The sequence below is a fragment of the Coregonus lavaretus genome (genome assembly GCF_964263955.1).
Source record: "Coregonus lavaretus genome assembly, chromosome: 10".
NCBI lineage: Eukaryota > Metazoa > Chordata > Actinopteri > Salmoniformes > Salmonidae > Coregonus > Coregonus lavaretus.
The window spans coordinates 14347148-14363856 of record NC_139997.1 but is presented as its reverse complement, the minus strand read 5'-3'; the positions used below and the strand labels follow the sequence as shown (position 1 = coordinate 14363856).

General features: G+C 41.2%; 1 protein-coding gene across 3 annotated transcripts; it reads left to right on the top strand.

The window, feature by feature from the left end:
• Positions 1–1566: 1566 nt before the first annotated feature.
• LOC311136071 (FYN-binding protein 1-like) lies at positions 1567–15934 on the top strand. Of its 3 annotated transcripts, XM_084170139.1 has the most exons (18): positions 1611–1697; positions 6384–7374; positions 8248–8374; positions 8794–8890; positions 8997–9043; positions 9242–9368; positions 9622–9781; positions 10413–10545; positions 10717–10736; positions 10847–10919; positions 11042–11137; positions 12824–12864; positions 13019–13100; positions 13219–13318; positions 13409–13571; positions 13664–13697; positions 13809–13840; positions 14030–15934. In XM_084170139.1, the coding sequence occupies exons 1-18, from the start codon at positions 1695–1697 to the stop codon at positions 14050–14052; spliced, it is 2349 nt and encodes a 782-aa protein (XP_084026265.1). In that variant the 5' UTR covers positions 1611–1694; the 3' UTR covers positions 14053–15934. The 3 variants fall into 3 exon arrangements, with proteins under 3 accessions (XP_084026267.1, XP_084026265.1, XP_084026266.1); XM_084170141.1 differs by lacking the exon at positions 11042–11137 and having other exon boundaries at positions 1567–1697; XM_084170140.1 differs by lacking the exon at positions 11042–11137 and having other exon boundaries at positions 1643–1697; positions 6381–7374.
• Positions 15935–16709: the final 775 nt, after the last annotated feature.

Genomic DNA, 16709 nt, shown 5'->3' with positions numbered 1-16709 from the left:
CAGCCCCAGCCCCTCCCCCAAAATAAATCTAAATTCTATAAATAAAAATCAGAGAACAGTAATATTTTACACATACATGAAGGTACCCATAAGCAATCATTGCTGATTAAAAAACAAGAAATTGATGGATATAGCTCTTCAATAAACTCTTCAAATACTTAACGTGTTTCTTGAAATTAAAGGTTCGTTTTTATAATTGTGACGTTGACATCTGGTTTCTTTCAGAATTGGACAGCTGTAAAAAAGAAAGTCATGAAAAACTATGCCTGAAGGTGTGCTTCAAAAACTCCCCTATTTGGCCACATCAATCACACGTCTACATTGTCATGGAAAATAACTCCAACTCTTACAGTTTGTTATAGACTTGTAGACTAATGTTAATATCCAGGTAGTAGAATATAAATTGGTTTGACAACAGAAGGTCAGGTGATTAGTTGTAGGCTAATAGTTATCTGTGTTTCATGCTAACCTACAGATGTAGGATCTTAATTTAATCACCCTGTTGCAGGTGAACTTTCCTGCAATGCAGGAAATGCACAACTTATAATGTATTCAAGGTTTTAAAAGGCTTCTGAAGTTTGTCATTTCCACTTTGAAATTTCAGACTTGATTTTCCATTGTGAAAAATGTATCAACCCCAACAAAAATGTCCATTAATTATAAACATAATAATTTCCTGTTGCTTCAGGAATATTTTCCTGCTGTAGCAAACTGGCTCAAATTAAGATCCTACATCTGTAAACATAGAATAGGAATAAGATGGGTCTAAAGAATGTGGTTGTACAGTATTTGACCTGGCTTTTGGGCTGTTGTCTTTCATGCTGGGCCTCGGAGCAATTAAAGTAGGATTTGTGGGGGGAGAAAACATATGTTCATCAGCTTTGAACTGGATGCTGATAACTAGGTGCAGCACATAGTAAAAAAGAAAGTTACAGCACACCGGGAAAATTTTGCAGTAAAAAACTGTCAAAGACAGACCTTCCTCCATCTTTCCATTATTTCAGTTTGGACTAATAAGTTGTTAATTTCAGATCAATCTATTTCACTGAAGATCTTGGATAGGTCGTATCTAAAATTTCACACAGCATTCATCCAGACACTTTTCATTTCATTCCCACAGTCTCTCTCAACAATGAACAACAACAACATTAATCCTTCAATTACATATTTGCGAGCCCTCAAGTTTGATTGCATTTGCCAGTGGACTTTCTGTCTTTGTGTCTCTAACCCCCCCCCCCCCCCCCCTAACCCCCCCCTCAAATAATAAAGTCAATTTTATTACAGGGTTTTGTATACTAGTCCATGACGTATGTCCAGAGGAGGAGAGAGGCCGTATTTCACATGACAAACATTACAGTAGACGTGTGACACTGGTGGTTCAGTGGAGATGGAAAGAGCAGTGGGGCTGCTTGGAATAGGCAAATACAGTAGATGGAGAGAGATAAGGCTGCCATACTTATGACTCAACAGGAGTCACTCTGCAGAGAGGGGAAGTAGTTAAAAGCACACAGACACTGAGGTCACAAATGCTTACACACACACACTCACTCTCACTCAATCTCTCTCACACACACATACATTCAGTACACACAGAGGAACTCATTCACATGCACAAACAAAGACTCTCCCCTACCCAAGGGGCACCAGACCACGTACAGACTAGGTAGATTCTCTGGGCGCTGACTTTTCCCACTATGGTGAGTACCTGCCTTACAATCATATCATCATGAGTTGGGACTCTGAGAAGTAAAATCTTTATTAGCTACTGTATAACTAACTTCAAGTTTCAACGTTTATTCGCCTTGTGCACAGGATACAACAGGTGTAAGACAGTACAGTTAACAGGAGGCTGTTGAGGGGAGAACGGCTCATAATAATGGCCAGAACGGAGCAAATGGAATGGCATCAAACACCTGGAAACCATATGTTTGATGTATTTGATACCATGCCACTCATTCCACTCCAGCCATTACCATGAGCCCATTCTCCCCAATTGAGGTGCCACCAACCTCCTGTGGTACAGTGAAATTCTAACCTTGAGAGATCTTTCCAACAATGAAGTGATAATAATAACATAGATAATAATAACATAGTCAAAAAAAAAAGAACTACGATGAGAGTTAAAGAAACATGAGAATGCAAGTATATACATGTCAGTGCCAGTACCCTATTCAATGTGCAGGTATACTGGAGTGGTCTAGGTGGGTTTATACATAAAACATGTAGGATATGGATATACATGTAAACAGGGCAGAAAAAGTAACTTGGGAAAGCTTTACTGGGGGTATTTTCAGTCCTTGTTGTACACCGTAGTCTAGTGGCAGGTAGGAGCAGGTGGTAGCCCGTTGATTTATTACTATAGTTTTGTAAATGTACAGTATTATATTTTCATTTTCTTCTTTGTTATACGGTGCCCTGTTTTCTTTGTAAACTTTTCTTGGAAGTTTTATGAAAGTGCTATGCGATGGAGATTAGAAAACTTGTAGATGTCTTTTTGTTTTTTTTATTATTAGAGTAGCTCTTAACCAGTTTTGCTAAACAGGGTTGTGGCAGTCTGGATTGTGTAATACAGCCTTTTCAACTTGAAGAAACCTTTGGTTCCTCTTTGCTTTTACTCAATACTTTTTTTTTTTCATCCATGGATGTTATGTAACTGCTCCAGGCCGTGTCATACCAAAATAATCCCCAGCTCACAGCCAACTAATCTCATGGATAAAAACAGTCAATGTGTTACCGTAGAATCTCTGTTATTGGCTGTAATTTACTCCTGCTAGAAATGCAGCACATGTCTGGTGAGGTGACTAGAGACAGGAGGATGCTGAAAGGACCTTCTTTAGTGTCTTTGTGAAACCAAGTGAAACCCACTGTGTCTGTAAGGTCATAAACATGAGATAGCATTGTCACACTTCTCCGCCTCTGAGTCCCTGTTTTGAATGTTGTTCAGTGGGTTGTACGTCTCACAGCCTTCAGCACACCCGTAACAGACAGACAGTGACACATTCCCCTTTAGATCTTTGTTGAATAATGATTAGCTTCCAAATAGATACATTTATAAGGGACATTAACTAATTAAGTGGATTCCATCTGAAGTGTAGCTCAGTTGATAGAGCATGGCGCTTCCAACGCCAGGGTTGTGGGTTCGTTTCCCACGGGGGGCCAGTATGAAAAAAGTATGAAAATGTATGCACTCACTAACTGTAAGTCGCTCTGTAGAAGAGCGTCTGCTAAAATGACTAAAATGTAAGTGGATTCCGTGTGGTTTCTGGGGGGAAACTACAGAGTTGAGAAATAGTAATTCATGCTCACCAATGAGGCAAAAGGTAGTGTTTAGCTAATGATTGAAAATGTCACGTGCATTGACTGCTTTAAGCAGAACCAGTGGGAATGATATTCAGATACCTAATAAGTAATCTCCCTCTATGGCTGCGTTACAAGTCATTGCTCTTTATATGACATGACACAATTTATTAGGCTATTTGTGTATTCATGAAATACAATACACTGTGAAACAAGTGTTAACATATGTTTAACTAATTGATGAGTTGATGCCACTTCCTATGGACACTTCTGCCCCCCTAGCTGTCTCCATTGTCCGTCCCCTGAAGTTCAACAACAGCACAGTTTGTTCCTCCCTGGCCAGGCGGCCATCAGCCTTGTGCAATAGGAATGTCTGTCCTCTGGACTTATCAGCACTTCCTCATGATAGGTTGCTCTGTCTCGATTCAAACAAACCTCAAGAGGAAAGCCATCCACCACCTATCCCTTGTTATCAACAACACCATGAAGCATAGTATTTTACTGCAGCTATCACTAGTGCAGCTTATAACAGATGCATGTTCAAAACCTCTCACCAGAGGAGAGTTCCCAGAACCTACAGTTCCCACAGACAAACCACAGATAAACTTTTTTGTCATTTGCATCTTGAGTAAGGAAATACAGGATGAACAAGATGCTTCAGCTACAACAACAATGTAGGTGGACACAGAAGTTAAAGAACTCTTTCATCATAGAGTGGTAATCTGATTATTTCGGCCGTCTTAGGTCATCATAATTATATTTACACAGCTATTTTAACAGCCAGCCATTCAAGATATTGTTTTTGTCAAATAGTAAGTAGCAGAATCATTATCATTAGATTGACTATATTGTCAATGAAAAACAAAGCGGAGCATGGGTTAATCAAGCAATGCGAGGACAAAACACATATGTGTCCACTTCCTGTTTAGCACCATTACTTTGTTGCATTTCCTGTGTGATCTGTCACACACTGGGTCCTGAGGGGCTTAGTGCTCTTAGCACTTCAAGACACGGAGAGGTAGGTGAATCGTTGTTGGCTAACTTTAGTGAGAGGTTAAAAATACCAATATGGTGCAAACACAATATACAGTGGGGGAAAAAAGTATTTAATCAGCCACCAATTGTGCAAGTTCTCCCACTTAAAAAGATGAGAGAGGCCTGTAATTTTCATCATAGGTACACGTCAACTATGACAGACAAATTGAGAGAAAAAAATCCAGAAAATCCCATTGTAGGATTTTTTATGAATTTATTTGCAAATTATGGTGGAAAATAAGTATTTGGTCACCTACAAACAAGCAAGATTTCTGGCTCTCACAGACCTGTAACTTCTTCTTTAAGAGGCTCCTCTGTCCTCCACTCGTTACCTGTATTAATGGCACCTGTTTGAACTTGTTATCAGTATAAAAGACACCTGTCCACAACCTCAAACAGTCACACTCCAAACTCCACTATGGCCAAGACCAAAGAGCTGTCAAAGGACACCAGAAACAAAATTGTAGACCTGCACTAGGCTGGGAAGACTGAATCTGCAATAGGTAAGCAGCTTGGTTTGAAGAAATCAACTGTGGGAGCAATTATTAGGAAATGGAAGACATACAAGACCACTGATAATCTCCCTCGATCTGGGGCTCCACGCAAGATCTCACCCTGTGGGGTCAAAAAGATCACAAGAACGGTGAGCAAAAATCCCAGAACCACACGGGGGGACCTAGTGAATGACCTGCAGAGAGCTGGGACCAAAGTAACAAAGCCTACCATCAGTAACACACTACGCCACCAGGGACTCAAATCCTGCATTGCCAAACGTGTCCCCCTGCTTAAGCCAGTACATGTCCAGGCCCGTCTGAAGTTTGCTAGAGTGCATTTGGATGATCCAGAAGAGGATTGGGAGAATGTCATATGGTCAGATGAAACCAAAATAGAACTTTTTGGTAAAAACTCAACTCGTCGTGTTTGGAGGACAAAGAATGCTGAGTTGCATCCAAAGAACAACATACCTACTGTGGAGCATGGGGGTGGAAACATCATGCTTTGGGGCTGTTTTTCTGCAAAGGGACCAGGACGACTGATCCGTGTAAAGGAAAGAATGAATGGGGCCATGTATCGTGAGATTTTGAGTGAAAACCTCCTTCCATCAGCAAGGGCATTGAAGATGAAACGTGGCTGGGTCTTTCAGCATGACAATGATCCCAAACATGGCTTCGTAAGAAGCATTTCAAGGTCCTGGAGTGGCCTAGCCAGTCTCCAGATCTCAACCCCATAGAAAATCTCTGGAGGGAGTTGAAGGTCCGTGTTGCCCAGCGACAGCCCCAAAACATCACTGCTCTAGAGGAGATCTGCATGGAGGAATGGGCCAAAATACCAGCAACAGTGTGTGAAAACCTTGTGAAGACTTACAGAAAACGTTTGACCTGTGTCATTGCCAACAAAGGGTATATAACAAAGTATTGAGAAACTTTTGTTATTGACCAAATACTTATTTTCCACCATGATTTGCAAATAAATTCATTAAAAATCCTACAATGTGATTTTCTGGATTTTTTTTTCTCATTTTGTCTGTCATAGTTGACGTGTACCTATGATGAAAATTACAGGCCTCTCTCATCTTTTTAAGTGGGAGAACTTGCACAATTGGTGGCTGACTAAATACTTTTTTTCCCCACTGTAGTTTACTCGGGGTTCGTCATAATGCTTAGGATACTTTTTAGAGTCTGTCCTTCAAAGAAACTCAATCTGAGCTGTAAAATCATGGATCAACTTTTCTCTTAGATGTTGTGAATGGTTTGGAATGAGAAGCTGTACGTGTGGAGGTTGCAGGAATTTCTAAATGTCAGTTATTGAACAACTGTTACAACCTTCTGCTTTCTTCCTCCTGTCTCTCTCGCTCTCTCTCTCTCTCCCTCTCTTCTTTCTCTAGCTCCCTCATTAGATGTGCCTGTGTTTTTCAATGGTGGTTAATGAATCGATAATGCAATATTGATGTGAATGACATTAAATGTTTCCGTCTTCCTCAAATTCATATAAAAGTGTATACATAAAGCACACTTCCTCCTCAGTAGTCTCTCTCTGTTTCCTGCCAGCAGGACAACAAGTCTGATGTGAAGTCCATCATGGCTCGCTTCAACGCGGGGGGAAATGCCACAGAGGGTATCTCTACAGAACGTCCAAAACCTGCAGTGCACCCCACCCTGTCCTCTGGACCCCCTATCCAGCCTAAGAAACCTGCCCTGGAGATCAGCCTCTCAGGCAGCGCAGCCTCCACCGCGCCCAAACCCAAATTCCTCAAGAGCACCATCTCCACCTTGAGTGCTCCAGAAGTCAGGGACTTGCACAGAATCAAAGCGATCCCTAGTAAGTTTGGAAACGCCCAAGAGGACAGCAAACCCTCCGTTGTCAAACAGTACCCCGTTAAACTCAAACCACCTGGCCCAGAGATATCCCAGGACGCTGAGGTCAAAAGCCCTCCGCCCAAACTCCCTCTCCAGAAGCCCTCTCTGAGCTTGACCCTGTCTGACGCCAAGCCTGCCTTCCCCAAACCTCCGCTGGGTGTGGCCAAACCCTCCTGGGTCAAAGACAGCAGCCCCAAACCCGACGATAGTGGGGGTACCCCGAACTCCATCCCACCCAAAATACCCCCTTCCAAAAAAAACATTAGCTCCATTGTAAAGATGCGTCCACAGACAGAGGATAATGTGGCTGGAGCAGTGGATTCTACAATCAAACCGTTCGGAGGAGCTTCTACCCTCAAACCCTCCAACTTCAGGACTGCACAGAATGTGTTCAATAGAGGAGAAACCCTATCTGAGAATGGGGTAAAGGAAATAGCCAAACTTCCCCTCACTTCCAGCGACTCTTGTCTTACTAAACCTATAGACAGTAGGAAACCCAGCTTTATTAAGAAGCCGCTGGGTCCCACCTCCCCGGTCGTGGGGGTGAGCAACAGTAGCCCGTCCACACCCAAAAGGAACCCCCTGCCCAATATCCTGGCATTGGGGACTGCCCCAGTCAAACCCAACAGGCCTCCTACGGTCAACTTGGAAAAGTTCAAGAAGGGCACAGAGGCTAGTGCCGATAGTAAGTGTTCTGTCTTTAATGTAACTAATGAGTCACATAAGGTCAAATCTATCAGCTGCTAAGATGCTTCTGCTGTGGTTTTCTAAACATGCTCCAGTTGTTCAGACTCACAGTCTTGCACACAGACCAGAGTGGTTTATGTGGTTGTATGCTCCACTGATCAGAACCCCCAGAGACAGGTAGTAGAGAGCACACACACACACACACACACACACACACACACACACACACACACACACACACAGCTTTATAGAAGCTCCATTACATAAAGAATAAGTGAAGTTAAACACGCAGCTGCACTGTAATTTAACATCAAAATGTAAAACCAAAGATGCAGGATTGCATGGTTCCTCTAATTAAGTTCCCTCTCTAGTTTCAATTTTTTCCTCCTCCTTTCTACAGCTGATGTGTGCTCCCTTACTGGGAAGTTCCTCTTTAAACAGGCACATATTCAAGTGAAAGGTTCCACATGTGAATATGGTTTTGACTAAAGATAGATTTCAGCCTGGTTTGCATGCATTACTGTTAGTCAGCAGAGAGAACAATCCAATGTGAATTCCACACTCCTCCTGGTGAGAATGTAGGCCAAAGCTGTTACAGACACTATCTATGGATTTGACTAATGATTGTTGTCTACATGCAGGATGAAATTCAACATATTCAGTCATTGGTATCCAAGGGTACAAGGGATTTTATCTCAAACTCTGCCATTCTCCCTTTCAACTACAGAATAACGTCCATAGAACAAGCTGGACTGAGGCCTTATTCAATTACTATATGCAGCTGATTTGAAAATGAAAATGTGCATGCAATTTCCTTCTTCACTGTATGTGTGAGGAGGTAATCTAAAGGCCTGTATTGTCTCCCCTGAAGGTCCTGCTGGGTTAAGGAAGGGATCTGTTCCCCCACCCCCTGCCTCTCACCCCAGTAACCATATGGCCCCACCCCTGCCCTCTCACCCCATGGCCCCTAGCCTGCCCCCGCGACCACCAGAAGCCATGTGAGTATCGGACTCTGATAATCAGAGGACTGTCGTGTGAAAAACTGCCAATATTAGAGAATACCACTACTGGCATTGAAGTACATACATAAGTAAAAACACATAGGCCTGTAGAGACACTGTACTTGCTTCAGAGCATAGAAACAGCACACTATCCCGTTCACAAAACCCAGTGTTTTGTTTATACCCTACTATTCATTATTTCCTTCAGTAACTTTCAAAGTAGAATACCACTGGGCACACACTGGTTGAATCAACGTTGTTTCCACATAATTTCAATGAAATTACATTGAACCAACATGGAATCGATGTTGAATTGACGTCTGTGCCCAGTGGGATACTTGTACACTGACCTTACTTTCATTGTGATGTGGTGGGTCATTTTGGCCAGTTGACTGACTTTGTGTCTCTGCCTCCAGAATCCAACCTGACCCAGATGAGAACTATGATGATGTGGGGTTAATGAACAACCCTCCACCCCCTCCCTCTGGAGGACATCCTAGTCAAATGACTAAGGTGAATGTTTTATAATTTTTTATTTGTCCAATTTAGGCCTATGTATTTGATAAAATACCACCGTACAGGCTTACAGTATTCTGACTGCATCTTTTTCATCCAATAGGACAGTGAAAGTGATGAAGAAATGTATGAAGATCTTGATGAAAGATGGTGAGAAAGATTGCCTCCATTTTCTATTCAACTTTTTCTATTGTACCAATCTGTGAAATGTGGAACAGGTTTTAGACATAGAGATAGAGGACTCTATAGTGCCCAAAAGCTGTTGAGATGTCTGAGACCAAGTCTACGGTTTTGATGAACACTGCCCTCTAGTGAGCATTAACACCACTGACACTTATTTCTAATCAGGGGGACAGTGGAATCAAAGGAGCAAGAGAAGAAGAGAGAGAGGGAGGAGAAAAAACGACAGGAGGTGGAAAAGAAAGAACAAAAAGAACGTGAGAGGAAAGAACAAGAGGCCAGAAAGAAATTCAAAGTAAGTGTTTGCAAAAGCCTGTTGGTCAGTAGTTCCCCTAGATCTTGCTGTATTTACATTTACATTTTACATTTTAGTCATTTAGCAGACGCTCTTATCCAGAGCGACTTACAGTTAGTGCATACATTATTTTTAAATTTATTTTTCATATTCGTATTGTAGGTATCATGGAGTCCATCCGGTATAATATTTGTGAAGTGAATGTGTTTACGCTGCATCTTCTATCATGTATTTATGTTTCCTTATGTGGCAGCTGACTGGTCCACTGGAGGTCATCCACAGGGTCCAGGCCAGAGTGGACAGTAAAGGGAGTAAGACGGACCTGGGGCTGAAGCAGGGAGAGTCTATTGAGATCATGCGTGTTTTGGACAACCCAGAGGGACGCTGGCTAGGGAGGTCACAGGACGGCTCCTGTAAGTGGCAACCCTGTCTCCTCCACCTCCTCCTCCGCCTCCTCCTGTTCCTCCTGTTCCTCCTGCTCCTCCTCCTCCTCCTCCTGCTCCTCCTCACCTGCTCCTCCTCCTCCTCCTTCTGCTCTGCCTCCTCCTCCTCCTCCTGCTCCTCCTCCACCTGCTCCACCTGCTCCTCCTCCTGCTCCTCCTCCTCCTCCTTCTGCTCTTCCTGCTCCTCCTCCTGCTCCTCCTCCTCCTCCTCCTGCTCCTGCTCCTCCTCCTGCTCCTCCTCCTCCTGCTCCACCTGCTCCTCCTCCTCCTCCTCCTCCTGCTTCTCCTCCTCCTCCTCCCCCTACTCTTCCTGCTCCTCCTCCTCCTCCTCCTCTACTACCTCCTCCTCCTGCTCCTGCTCCTGCTCCTGCTCCTGCTCCTGCTCCTGCTCCTGCTCCTGCTCCTGCTCCTGCTCCTGCTCCTGCTCCTCCTCCTCCTCCTCCTCCTCCTCCTGCTCCTCCTCCTCCTCCTGGTCCTCCTCCTCCTCCTCCTCCTCCTCCTCTACTCCATCTCGCACCTATTACAGAGTACTTTTCTCCCTCACATCCTTTTGACTGTTCTTCATGTGTAAGACTCTAACATGTGCTCCGTATATTTGCAGATGGCTATGTGAAGACTGAGTCGGTTCAGATTGACTTTGACACCCTGAAGCGTCAGGGCGTGTCTATATCCAGTCATATGGAACACGAACCGGAGGTATACGATGATGTGGACTTTCGTAATGACCTCAGCAGGTAAAATGTCTCTCGAACCCGCTGACACTTTAAAAAAAACATTTGAGACAAATAACCATTGTAAAGATATGAATACCTTATTATAATAATGCACTACATGAATATCTTCCTGTCTTTTGTTTTGATTGTGTAATTATGTGATCCAATGAAATGATGTCCTCCTCATTCCAGTGGGATCAAGGGTCCAGGAGGTAAGTTTCAAAAGACAAAAACGTAATATTGAAAACAACACAATATGGCAATGTGGTCACAAATGACTTTAGTTCAATCTAGATTACATATTTATCTTGATCATTCCTAGTGGTTCTTCCTCCACCTCCTGAGAAGGATGGGGACATATATGATGATCTTGACGATTCAAGCTTCGACGTCAGGTGAGAATATCATGCTGCACTATGATGGTGTAGATTCATTGGCGTACATTCACCTGTGAGTGTATACTTTCTATGCATGTGTCTGTGTGAGTGTAAGTATGTGAATAAGTGTGTATGTGCAGCCCTAGCCCCTCGGACTCCAGATCACCTCCTAAACCTCGCTCTTGGATGTTTAAGGGCTTCGAGGAGTGGAGGAAAAGCCCAGGCAGCAAAATTGAGTAATACTATAAGATGGATCAGGAAAATACACTGTCATTACCTCCTAACCCTATAACCCCAAATCACTAATCAGGAGGAACAGAAGGGATTCATTACTTAATTACTGAATAATTTAATGAAATCATACTTAATTCATCAGTGCTTGACTTGGACTGAAATAGGTGCTAGTACTCATGTTGGGTATCGGTACTGTTAATATTTACACTACCGTTCAAAAGTTTGTGGTCACTTAGAAATGTCCTTGTTTTCGAAAGAGACTAGTTGAGTATCTGGAGCGTCAGCAATTGTGGGTTTGATTACAGGATCAAAATGGCTAAAAACAAATAACTTTCTACTAAAACTCGTCAGTCTATTCTTGTTCTGAGAAATGAAGGCTATTCCATGCGAGAAATTGCCAAGAAACTGAAGATCTCGTACAACGCTGTATCTCAGACTGGCCAATAAAAAGAAAAGATTAAGATGGGCAAAAGAAAACAGACACTGGACTTTTTCTTTGCAACTCTACCTAGGTCAGCATCCCGGAGTCGCCTCTTCACTGTTAACGTTGAGACTGGTGTTTTGTGGGTAATATTTAATGAAGCTGCCAGTTGAGGACCTGTGAGGCGTCTGTTTCTCAAACTAGACACGCTAATGTATTTGTCCTCTTGCTCAGTTGTGCACCGGGGCCTCCCACTCCTCCCTCTATTCTGGTTAGAGCCAGTTTGCGCTGTTCTGTGAAGGGAGTAGTACACAGCGTTGTACGAGATCTTCAGTTTCTTGGCAATTTCTCGCATGGAATAGCCTTCATTTCTCAGAACAAGAATAGACTGACGAGTTTCAGAATAAAGTTATTTGTTTCTGGCCATTTTGAGCCTGTATTCGAACCCACAATTGCTGATGCTCCAGATACTCAACTAGTCTCAAGAAGGCCAGTTTTATTGCTTCTTTAATCAGCACAACAGTTTTCAGCTGTGCTAACATAATTGCAAAAAGGTTTTCTAATGATCAATTAGCCTTTTAAAATGATCAACTTGGATTAGCAAACACAACGTGCCATTGGAACACAGGACTGATGGTTGCTGATAATGGGCCTCTGTACGCCTATGTAGATATTCCATTAAAAATCAGCCATTTCCAGCTACAATAGCCATTTACAACATTAACAATGTCTACACTGTATTTCTGATCGATTTGATGTTATTTTAATGGACAAAAAATGCTTTTCTTTCGAAAACAAGGACATTTCTAAGTGACCCCAAACTTTTGAACGGTAGTGTAGGTGCAGGAGCTCCACAATACGTTTGAGCTAATATTCTATAAGAGGAACAGGAGCTCAAGCAGTAGAAAGTTTGGGGTAACTGTACTTAGCTTCGGTGAGCTCCAGCCCAAGTCAAGCACTGTAAATCATTAGATAAAATACTGTTTTTGTACATCCTTTAATGAATTAACAACCTTCTCCATTTCATTCTGTCTATACATCTACTGTAGATGCACTTACTTACAATGTTCTATGTACAGGTGTGAAAAAATCTTTCTAATCATAGTTCAATTGGTGGTGATTTGTTGACTTTTTTTGGGGGTATTATTGCTAGATTCTCTATATTGATTTGTGTCCTTTTGATTACAATGAACCCACAATCAATCAAATCAAATTATACCAGACATAACATGGACTAATATTTTAATTCAGTTTTTGTCATTTTCAGAGTACCCCCACCTTCCCAGTTTGACCAGGCAGGAAATACTGGTAACTTAATATGTTTAATATCCAGAATGACTATGTGTGCCTGTGTCGGTGGCATTACAAAAACTGAAGAATAGAAGTTTGAGAAGTACTGTTAACTTCACTTACATTTCAATGTGTTCTTGATATTCTTTCTCTGTATCTCTTGTTGTTATAGAACAATCTTCTGAGGTCAGTGATACAGAGATTTATGATGATGTTGATGCCACTAACTTTCATCCGCCTCCACCTATCAGCAGGTAATGACAGAGAGATTTTTTCTGACCCATGTTTAAACAAACTTGCTGTAATTACATAAGAATGTCCTTATCAGCCACTGGGAAACATTTAGAAAATGTCACGTTTTCCTCTCTTCAGTCTCTCACAAAGTAAAACCAAGGGTAAGGTTGAGGACAAAGATCCTAAAAAGCTAAAGAAATTTGAGAAGGAAGAGAAGGAATTCAGAAAGAAGTTCAAGGTAAGTTGGCTATTATCACAATTTACATTTATAATTTGACATTTTGTGTACATTTGTTCGACCCTCAAACCTAACCTCTCATACCTATAGTATGATGGGGAGATCCAGGTACTGTATCAGGTGACCATCGTTTCCACCTTGGCCAATAAGAAGTGGAGCAGTAAAGATCTGCCGTTGAGACCTGGGGAGACTCTGGATGTCATCGTTAAGCCTGTAGACAACAAACTAATCTGCAGGAACGAGGAGGGAAAGTGTGAGTAACAATGATACATAGGCATTCTGCAATAAAACTAATCTGCAAGGGGGCTAACTTTAATGATCTCCCCCTATCTCTCACTCCTTTAGTTGGCTACGTCTTGACCAGCCATATTGTAGTAGAGTAAGTACAACACAAATACAGATAATACAAAAACACATCCATAAATACACGTAATATACTGTATAGTATTTTATTAACAGTTCACTAAACGGAACTGTTTTGCTTTTACAGAGATGCTGATATCTATGATGACATTGGCGATGGTACGTTTCAGACTTTTGACATGCAATGGCATTTAATAATGAATATCATACAAGATGCCAAATCAGAAGCTCAAGTGATCAACGCTATCAATTTAATTCTTGCAATATGGTGCTGATATGTTTTCATGTCGGAGGAAATGTTTTCACATATTTCAGTCATTTCTATTAATAGTTGTCATTTCTTTGCAGATTGTGTCTATGACAACGACTGAACACTGTCTACAAAGTGATGCCGATATTTGTATTTTGGGGGTTTTCTTGTTTATATTAATAATCTTTATCTAATTTATTGTGGTTATTTTGAGGTGACGTGGTTTTCATTCTAGAACAATACAGTCCACAGACACTTCCTCCCTTAATGAATAATTGTGACTTTGCAATGAATAGGCCTAAATTACATACAATGTTAAGATTTTATATTGAACCATATTTGAATACTTATATTCCATATTCAACAAGAGACATTACACGCTGATTGAAAACAAAGGTTGATGATGATACATTTTCATCAAAAAAAGTATTTACCATTTGATGCCAAATATAGCATGTCAGATCAGTTGTCATATGGTTGGCTGGTTATCACTTGACAGGTTATGTCGTATTGTAGGCCTACTGAAAGTCAGAGTCCATTAGTGATGTGCAGTTCGAAAACGATTTGTTTTTTTTAACTACTCTTTTTACTGACTGAGTGACTCGTTCATTTTAGTTGTTCGCTTGACCTGCTAGTGCTGGCAGCAATGAATCCTACCACTGAGCTATAATAGAGCCCCAAGGTGGAGGTGTCATAATACCCATATAACCCAACGGTCAAACAGAGAAATGGTTCCAATCGTTTTTCCACCATTAATTTTTCAACTTAGAAACACTTAAAATAAGGGTGTGACGTTATGATAACCATGTAAATCTCTCGGACAAGGTGACTTTTATCAATATATTCGGCTCTATTTACTCTCAGATTCAAAAATGCTCATTAGCATCAAAGTAGACATCATGCAAGACTACAAATCCCTCTTGCACGTCATCGCTAACTGACACCTTTGCTAACAGGTATTGTGTCAATTTTAAATGTGCACAAGACAGTTCACAGAATTGTCAATTCAAAGAAATATAGCCAATTTATTCATTACTACATTCAGCTAACATTAGATAGTTAATCCAGAGATTCTTACCTTTGTCTCGAGTAGGCAGTCTCGTCCAGATCATCATGGCATTTGTAGTTCTTTATAATAGCTACATTAGCATCTAATTAGCATTTCATTTTGGGGGGTAAATACAGGCGAAAATATTGATAAAAGTCACCTTGTTCCTAGAGAGATTTACACGGTTATCAAAATGTCACGCCACGGTAAGCCTACACGAAACACAGCCCTTATTGGAAGTGTTTAGAAAATCCCCAATGGGAAAAATGAATGGTGGAAAAACCATTGGAACCATTTCACATTAGTAATTTTTCTAACAGGCCAGACGTCTGATTTTAACATGACATTAAAATAACCTTTTGTATTCATCAAATACTTTCAATGGAGTTAGTTATACAACACAATTTAATACAATAAATATAGTTTACCTTGATGACAGGCGAGACTACAACTGGAGGAACCATATTGCGGTTGTGAGATTGAGGAAGTGCGTAGCCAAGGGGGAGTGTTGATAGCAGATCAAATCGATTATTCGGACCAGGTCCGTCTTTGTACTTTTCGATATTTTGATTAAGACCAGAGAAAGCAGTGAAGTCTCATAAATCTCATGCAGAAAAATGAAACAATGAAAATAATGTTACTTATAAATGTGTTATTATGTGATTCAATGTTATTTCTATGGCATGGGCTTTATATAAAATCAAGACATTTGTTCCCTTGCACTCATCAAGAAAGGTCAGGGCTATGACATACAATGTAATTGTAATTCTTCTTCTTCTTCTTCTTCTTCTTCTTCTTCTTCTTCTATAATATCATGACGATCCGCAAGCAATCGTTTAAGTGCATGCCGCTACCTACTGTACTGGAATGTACAATCAATCATGATCTGACCAATTCTGTACTACCATGAAAATACAATTCAAAACAAAATAAATCCCAACTAACTTCTACCACATATAGCCTTGTTATTATTATTTTATTGTGTTACTTTTTACTATTTTTTACTTCTGTTTATTTGGCAAATATTTTCTTAACTCTTTCTTGAACTGCATTGTTGGTTAAGGGCTTGTAAGTAAGCATTTCACGGTAAGGTCTACACCTGTTGTATTCGGCGCATGTGACAAATAAAGTTTGATTTGATTTGATGTAAGCTACATCAGTCCGCACTGTAGTTCTACCAATCTGTTTTACGGCCTCTGCATATGATACATCATGACTGATCCAAATCTCTGAACCTCTATAGCCTCTCCCTGTAGCTGGCATCCACCAAATGCTGCACTGTGTTCTCCCCCACAATTACAGCACTTAACCTTCACATTGCTTCCCCATTCACCGTAATCATGTGCCCCTACACACTTGGCACATCTTTTATTTCCTTTACACTGAGCAGCTACATGTCCCATTCTTTGGCATTTAAAAACTGCAGTGCATATGGGACAAATTCTCTAACATTGAAACTAAGGAATCCTATCTGTACTTTTCCCGGCAAGACTTTCTCAAACCTCAGCATCACTGATAAGCTTTCACTTCTTTGACCCTCTTTCCTACTGATCAACCTTTTGGCCTCAATCACTCTGCCTCCCTTCACATTTTCTTTAATATCATCTGTGGACATAGATATTGGGACCCCAGTGATGACTCCCCTCAATCTAGCACCAGGGACATGGCTTTTAATCTTATTCCAATCAAGCTTTTCCATTTTCAAAATCTTCTCTTACTGAGCCTGGCTA

Coding starts and splice junctions, on each gene's coding strand:
- LOC311136071 (XM_084170139.1), top strand. Junction 10,920..11,041: donor GATTCAAGCTTCGACGTCAG/GTGAGAATATCA, acceptor GTGTATGTGCAG/CCCTAGCCCCTCGGACTCCA. Junction 13,319..13,408: donor AATTCAGAAAGAAGTTCAAG/GTAAGTTGGCTA, acceptor TCATACCTATAG/TATGATGGGGAGATCCAGGT.